Here is an 8,499-nt window from a genome sequence, read left to right as displayed (position 1 = left end):
ATGGAGAGCAGTTTGGAATTATGCCAAAAAGTTATCAAACTGTGCTTTGATCCTTTGATCCCAGCAGTGTCTCTACTGGGCTTGTATCTCAAAGAGCTCTTAAAGGAGAGAGAAAAGGACCCACATGTGCAAAAATGTTTGTGGCAGATCTTTTTGTAGTAGCTAGAAACTGGAAATTGAATGGATGCCCATCAATTAGAGAATGACTGAGTAAATTATGGTATATGAATGTTATGGAATATTATTCTTCTGTAAGAACAGCAGGATGATTTCAGAAAGGTTTGGAGAGATCTACATGAACTGGGGGGGGGGAAGGGGAGACTGACATAACTTGGGATTTCAGATTGGACCATCTCCCAAGAGAGGGGGCAGGGACCATGGAGCTAAACTGATCCCTATCAGTGCCTTCTGTCTGCTTGCCTCGGGGACCAGTTTAGTTTCTCTCTGTCCAATCCACATTGCAAGATCTCATCACTAACTCTAGGACCATTGCCTTTTATGATGCGGCCTTTTCAGAAAAGATCACAGACTCAAGAAGAGTCTGTGAAATTCATGCATGAATTGATTAAGAGTCATCAGAAAATCCATGATAAAAATCTCATGTAGAACTTGCTGTATGAATTTTCAATCACTCATTAGTCAATTATCATTAAAGTTTTGTTTTAGAGGCAACTGGTGTCCAGATACTCAGGACCATTACCAAGCAAATTCACATTTTGATAAAATCAAGGGCCTGATCTGTGAGGCAAGAAAAACTCAAGAGGAATTTTTCTTTGGGAGTTTCACATCTTATTAGATAAATAAGTTGAGGGAGGGACAGATCTCTTCTAGGGCATACCTTTTGCACATATGTGCTAGGATTCTGGCCCTAAAGGAGGGATGAAGAAAATAGAATCATTTTGAATTCTTGCATCATTTCCCAAATATTTTATGTAGTGATTTAGTTAATTTAGTAAATCTAAGTAATTTTCTGCAATGTCATCTTACATTTTCTTCTCTACTTCCTCTATTCCTTCCTTTCTTCCAAGATTGTCCTTAAACCACTGATGAGAAAACACCTAAGGGCTTACAATATGCCAAGGATTATTTTAAGTATTTGGGATATAAATACAGAAGCTTATTTTAACAGGGGTAGACAAATCTATAAAGGGGAGTGATGGCCTGAGTGGGACATTTTGGTTTGGAAAGTTGCTGGGATGGTGAGGGGAGCCACAGGGACCTGTATTCTTTCTGTCTTCAGTGACAATAGCCATAAGCCAAAACCAATCTGATTCTAATTGACCACTTAGAGGTTTCAGGGGAAGCCTCATTTGGTCATTGCTTGGCTCCTGATAGATTCAAATTGAATGTAAATAGTCATTTCTGCTCGGGCCAGAAACCCTGAGAGTCTTTCCCTCCCAGATTCACTCATTTATTTAGTTTATTTTGAACTAGTTGAGATTCTTTGCTTCAGTTGTTAAATCACTAAATACGTGCAGCCTCAGTCAAATTGAGACCTATCAAAAGGTCAAGATCTCCCATTTCATTTAGGGCTGTCTAGATCCATATTTGACCATAAGACTTGAATGGCTCTGGAGAGGAAAGTGAGGCTAGTGATCTTGCACAGCCTATAAGTCACAGTCCTCTTTGAGAACAAAGGACAAACAACACTTTCTTTCTTCTTTGTCTTCCTTCCCTCACCACCATCCCATCCCCTGACACTGAATACTTTCATAATAAACATACATTCTCAATATTGGAAGAAAATAAAGTAAGTGATGCTTGTCTTCTACAATCAGCCACCAGAAAGACCTAAAGACACCTCTTTGTTGTGTGATTCAAAAAAAGCAAACATTCAAGCCAAGTAAAATGTTTTCTACAAAAAATTTATTGAATAATTTTATAGAACAGGTCATGCCAAAAATTAGAAATCATAATAAATGTAAGGAATAGTGTACAAAAATAATTTATATAGATATGTTATTAATAGTGGCATTTCATTCTAGTAAAGACTAACCAGTAATCTTTCCAAAGAATTTTTTAAGATGTTAAATATGTTTTAATAATACATACACACAGACACACACAAACATACATATATACATCAAGTATTTTTTTCTTTCTGAATTTCATAGTCCCCCGTGATATTGTTAAGAAGAATAAGGACTAATGTCTATATGGTCTTAAAAGTACAAGAGAAAATTCACTAGGTAGAATAATGGAGATATGACTAAGATTTTTCCCTCCCAATCTCTTAAGTTAACACCTTATATGAATAATTAAGTCATGCTTTTCAGAGTTACTACCAGGCCCATCTGTGCATTCATTATAGTGCTACCCCAGTGCATTTATTATGGTTCTACCCTCAGTGTCTGTTCATTTACCTGGCTACGTATTTTATGAATTGGAAACATCATCATTTCCTCCCCCACTCCAAAAAGCAAACAGACATTACAAATACTCCATGCCAGCCTGATTACATCTGGCTTATTCTTTGCTTAAGAGCATTGACTTCCTTCTCAATTTCGTAAGGAAGGTCAGCATTGACTTGCACTTCAAAGTACTTCTCAATGTCCTCCACCTCCTTCTCCCAGAACTCCTTGGAGATGCTGAAGAGCTCTGTCATATTGACATCTGGCAGGCCCTTGAGATTGAAGGCATCTTCAGAAGGGATGTAACCGATGGGGGTGAGCTTAGCATTGTCTTCTCCACTGATCCTATTGAAGATCCATTCCAGGACCCGGGAGTTCTCGCCAAATCCTGGCCAGAGGAATTTGCCTTCTTTGTCCTTCCGAAACCAGTTGACATGGAAGATCTTGGGCAGTTTAGCTGCCGGGCGCTGCGCCATACTGAGCCAATGAGCCAGATACTTCCCAAAGTTGTAGCCAAAGAAAGGTCTCATAGCAAAAGGATCATGCATGATGACTTTGCCTATTAAACAAACACAGAGGAATATGAAATGTACAGGGCATCTCTAATTAACAATGATATTTCCTAATAGAGTGAGAGTCAGGGCTTTCCAAGTCATTATAATAGTCAAGTCAATATAATCATCATAAATATTAAAAGACAGAAAGAGAAAAGAAAGAGACAGACGACAGAGACAGCCTATGGGGTCATTACTAGAGAGTGAGCTTTAGTCAAGGAGATTTGACTCTGACAGGTTATTAGCACTATGTCTGTTGCCCCACCCTGTACTTTAAGACTGTCAGTGATAGAAGATCTAACTAAGGAATTTTCAAAGATCTGGACCAAGAAAAAAAATAGGTACATAAGAGTGACAATAAGAGAAAAAGAAATGAAATACAAGATCAAGTGGGCAAATGTGCTTGATATTTTAAACACTAACAGAAAAAACTCGCTAGCAAACTATAGTTCATTTTCCCCTTACCTTTGTGCTCAGCAGCTGCTGTTGCTTCTGACCTCATTGAGGCCCCAACAAACACTCCATGCTGCCAGTTCATGGATTCATAGACCAGAGGTACACCTTGAGCAAGAAAAAATGTACTTTAGAGCTTGGGATTCCACTCAAGTCCCCCTCAATTATGTCATTGTAGCCTGGAAGTGACCTTTGGCTGCCGAAAACTACATCCCTGGGACAGAATTCTGGCAGGCTCCGGGACTGGACAGATTGAGAGGGCAGGCTTATTGATTGTCATCTGAGGACCAGCCTAGGTGCATGCATTTGCTCAGTGACTCCAGCAGCCCCCACAGTGATTCTGCCTTTTCTGTGAAACAATGTCCTGGAAATACAATTTCCAGTAGAAGCATTGAACCTTTTCTAGATTTCTCTAAAAGCCATACACCAGGAGGGAAAGGATGGTGTGATGGACAAGCTGATATTCAGGAAGACCCAAATTCAAATTCTGCCTCTTATAATCACTAGCAAACACTAAACGCTGTGTAACTGAAATGATTCTCTTGTATTTTTACCTAAGACACAGGCTATACAATCTGTACTGGTGGAGAAGGTTACTATGCCCACAACAGGGAAACCACAGGCCTGAACAATAACCCACATCTTTTAATTTTTAATAAATGATGTTCTCACCAACAGGTCTCCGGCCTCCAAAGATAATGGCTTCGATTGGAACTCCTTCTGGAGATTCCCAGGCAGGGTCAATAATGGGGCACTGGTTTGCTGGAGTGCAGAATCGGGAATTGGCATGGGCACAAGGCTCCCCTGGGCAAAGAGGGCAAAGGTTGGTTGGATTATACAGTAGGAGTAAAGTAGCACATACATCACGGCCCTATTTGTCTGCTCTTACCATCCTCTGGAGTCCACTCCTTGTTTTTCCATGATGTTAGTGTCACGCCTGGGCCTAAAGGTTCATCAATACCTTCCCAGTAAACACCCCCATCACTTGTTTCTGCTACATTGGTAAAAATAGTGTTCTTCTGAATGGTCTTAATGGCGTTGGGGTTGGTTTTCACAGAAGTTCCAGGAGCCACTCCAAAAAATCCATTTTCTGGATTAATAGCCCTTAAATTGCCTGAAAATTTTAAAATATTGAAATAGAAGCGAATATGAAATAAGAACTTACACTTGAAAATGTATTCTAATTCATTTTAAGAATAACTCCCCCCCCCCCTTTCTGGCCAAATTCAAAGTCCTTTTTTGTATTTCTCAGTTTCACAATAAAGACTCATTTGGAATTTATGTTTGATTTCCTTTTGTATAGCACCACATAAGATTTTTTAAATTCTTCTGCTCCTTAGATAATTTCCCATCAAACAACATTTTGATAGGTTAAATATGTAAACAAATCAGCAACATATGTACTATATTTTTAATCCAGATTTTTAATTAATCAAAAACACATTTCTAACAACCATTTTTCTTGGAAATATTTATAAATAATTTCAAATGTTTTGAAAGCAAAACAACCCCCCCAACAAATTTTCACCTGATCCCCATAGGCAATATGAAGGACCAAAATAGTTACCTTGCTTATCAAATTTCATCCAAGCAATATCATCACCAACACATTCAACTTTCCATCCTGGGAGCGTTGGATTCATCATTGCCAAATTGGTCTTCCCACAGGCACTAGGAAAAGCTGCAGCAAAGTACTTCTTCTTACCCTCAGGATTTGTGATGCCCAGGATCTGTGGAAAAATGGGATCCTTATAGAACAGCCATTTGCCCTACAGTAGATCTTTCAAAAGCCAAAAGAGGTAGGAGCCTCTTTTGTTATCAGTATTAGTGTTTCAAAATGCTGAAATCAAATTGACAAAAATATTGACTAGAGTATCCAACTCTCCATGACCCCATTTGGAGTTTTCTTAGCAAAGATACTGAAGTGGTTTTGCCATTTCCTTCTCCAGTTCAATTTACAGATGAGGAAACTAAGGAAAACAGGGTTAATTGACTTGACCAGGGTCATACAGCTAGTAAGTGTCTGACACTAAATTTGAACTCATGAAGATGAATTAAGTGTTTATAGAATTATAGTATCTTAAAGTTGAAAGAGACCTCAAAATCAATCCTACCTAAAACATGAATCCCCTTTACAACACTCCTGACTCATTAATCCTAGTGTTTCCTTTGAAACCTTGCAGAATGAATCTAATCTCTCTCTCTCTCTCTCTCTCTCTCTCTCTCTCTCTCTCTCTCTCTCTTTCTCCCTCTCCCTCTCTCTCCTTCTCCCTCTCCCTTTCTCTCTCCCTCTCTTTCTTTTGGATGTCTTCTTACCAGCATATGTTCAGCAAGCCAGCCTTCTTCCTTAGCAATCCTGCTTGCTATTCTGAGGGCAAAGCACTTTTTTCCCAGGAGGGAGTTTCCACCATATCCACTTCCAAAGGAAATGATCTCTCGGCGATCAGGAATGTGAGCAATGAGGGTCAGGTCTGGATTACAGGCCCAGTTGTTGACTAAAGGTTCTGTAAAACACGACACAGACCAGTGAGTATCATCTTTGTGAATGGAGTTTGCCTAAAATTTGGCCCACAGCCAAAGGAGAAGGTTTCAGTGCACTTACTTTTTAAAGGTAGAGGGCAGCCCACGGAATGGAGGCATTTTACAAATTCCCCATTTCCCAGTGCTTCTAGAACTGGTGTTCCCATTCGGGTCATGATCTTCATGCTGGCCACGACATAGGGGGAGTCTGTCAGTTCAATGCCAATCTTTGACAGAGGAGAGCCAATGGGGCCCATGCTGAAGGGAATGACGTACATTGTTCGGCCTACAGAACAAGAAAGCGTAGGTGAGAAACAGAACAGGGAATATCAGGCTCAGTTTGAAGAATTATCCTTGGAAAAGGTTTGTAAAGGCTAATAGCAAAATATGAATTATTTCCCACTTGAAACATCCCATTTTCCCCAATTAAACCTTTAACCAAACTTCACTTTGAATTATTCTTTGGGATATATGTCTCGGGCAACTAGGTTGGGCAGGGTGCTGGACTGGGGGGTCAGGGAGACCTGAGCTTGACCCTAGGCAAATCACAACTTCTCACCACCAATTTCTTAACCAGTAAAATGAGGATAATAATAATAGCACTTTGCTCACAGGATTGTTGTGAGAATCAAAGAAGATCATATATATATATATATATATATATATATATATATATATATATATAATGCTTTTTGCATAGCTTAAAGTGCCATATAAATGCTAGCTAGCATTATAACTACCATTATTTAAAATAGTTTCAATGTAATAAAATAAATATGCCTCTTCAATTTAGTCATTTTCACACGTGAAATTTTAAAACTATCAGAGGCAACTATATTTTGTTTCTAGCAAAAACAAAAGTCCTTACTATGGTTAGAATTACAATGTTGCAATAATCGTGGAAAATTATCCTTGTATCTTGTCCTATTAAGTGCCTTGCTCACCTTTCATGCATCCTGGAAATCTGGCATTGAAGGCTTTCTCAAAGTCCTCCTCCGACATCCAGCGCCCCAGCTCGCTGATGCCCGTCGGGGGGATGGGGACCGTGTCTCTCTGCTCCTGGGTGATGATGACCGTTTTGCTTTCAATCCTGGCCACATCTCTGGGGTCCGTAAGGGCCAACCAGCTGGCAAAGGCAAGATCACGCAGGTTATGATTCCAGGGGGCTCAGACAGTAGACTTTAGAAGCACAGAAATCTCAGGCGGAAGATAGCAGCCGCACCTCACAGCGGCGAAATCAGTGGGAGCGCGCAAGGGGCCCTCATCCCCCTCATTTAATGGGCGTAAGAAGGAGAACCAACGCCCCCGACCCCATCCCGAGCCCCCAGCCATCGCCCCTGGTAAATCCTTACCAGTTCTCGTACTTCCTCAGTTTCCGGACCATGCCTTGCTCCGCCATGCCGTCGAGGACGGCCCTGTTCTCCTCCTCGGAGCCGTCGCAGATGTGGATTTTGTCCGGCCGGCACAGCCGGGCGTGGCTCTCCACGAAGTCGCGGACGGCGGGGGCCAGGGCCTCCAGGCTCCCCCGGACCACCTGGGCGGCGGGGTTCGCGTTGTCCTGCATCTGAGGGGGCATGGCTGGGCCGCGGCACCGGGAGGCAGGCGGAGATGGCTGCGCGCTCTGAAAGCCGGACACTTTCCGTTAGTCTCGCACCTCCCCAGGAGCTTCCCGCGTCCCTCCCGCCCGCCGGCCGTGGCCGGGAGGCAGAAAAGGGGCTGGGCCTTTCTAAAATTAGACACCAGTGTATCTAAGGCCCTACTTACCGGAGAGTCTGGGGGAGCCGGTGCTTTTTAGGCGGCTTTTCCTGGGGAAGTGTCCCTTCCTCCTGGGAAGCCTGGCTCCCACAGCACGCCCGCCCGCCTTAAATACTCTCAAGGAAGGCGGGCCCAGCCCCCTCACCTGGGAGGCGGGAGGCTCGGCCCTGACGTCAGAACAGTATCTTTTGGCCAGTAGCCACGAACTGTCCGGGCAGGGAACAGCTTGCAACCCTGCAACCCTAAAGGCCCGGGTGAGGGCTGGCGTTATCATTAGCACTTATTTAACAGACAGCTGATTAATGAATACAAGCAGGTTTTTTTCCCTCCATTGGACCGTCCCCAGTGAGTCCTTGCACAACTTGTTGACTTGCTAAACTTTGACCTAGTTCATTGTGAATGAAAAAAAAAAACCCAGCCCCGGACCCAGAGACCTTCCTTGGAAGGCAGACAAGGTTTAGTGCGCTGAGCCCTGAGTCGTTGGAAATGATTCCTAGACTGCTTAGGCATAGGATAAACGCTCACACTTCGTACAATCCACACAAGGCTGTTAGTGACTGAGAACCGGATTCGGCTGGCATCCCCCGGGCCATTTCCTCACCTTGAATCCATAGAAAGTCTAGTCTGAGGGCTCCTAATGAGCACCAAGATTTAGGGTACTTAAATGCGGGCTTTCTGATTAAGATTTACAAGGAAGGTGCCCCTGTCCATGGTGGTAGAAAGTCCCTGCACGCAGGAGGCTGGGACCCCAGCTCTGCTCCCCACTGACCTGCTCTACAAACTTGCAAGGGCTATGAGAATGTCAGTTGTGGCCTCTCTGAGCCTCTATTTCCTGCTCTGTGAAATGAAGGAATTTAGGAAGAAGA

The 8,499-nt window shown here is 42.7% G+C and overlaps 1 protein-coding gene across 1 annotated transcript; it reads right to left on the bottom strand.

Moving 5' to 3' along the window:
* Positions 1-1,856: 1,856 nt before the first annotated feature.
* On the bottom strand, positions 1,857-7,733 carry PCK1 (phosphoenolpyruvate carboxykinase 1). Its single transcript, XM_003757664.4, has 10 exons — positions 7,643-7,733; positions 7,231-7,499; positions 6,823-7,004; positions 5,961-6,164; positions 5,675-5,862; positions 4,926-5,088; positions 4,248-4,472; positions 4,031-4,162; positions 3,371-3,466; positions 1,857-2,910 (listed from the first exon to the last, which is right to left on the bottom strand). Exons 2-10 carry the CDS (start codon positions 7,452-7,454, stop codon positions 2,456-2,458), a joined length of 1,869 nt encoding a protein of 622 aa, XP_003757712.1. The 5' UTR covers positions 7,455-7,499; positions 7,643-7,733; the 3' UTR covers positions 1,857-2,455.
* Between the last annotated feature and the right edge of the window lie 766 nt (positions 7,734-8,499).

Source organism: Sarcophilus harrisii, chromosome 2, assembly GCF_902635505.1.
Source record: "Sarcophilus harrisii chromosome 2, mSarHar1.11, whole genome shotgun sequence".
In the NCBI taxonomy this organism is placed as follows: Eukaryota; Metazoa; Chordata; class Mammalia; order Dasyuromorphia; family Dasyuridae; genus Sarcophilus; species Sarcophilus harrisii.
Note: the sequence above shows the minus strand (reverse complement) of the source record. Positions and strands in the feature narration are given on the sequence as shown.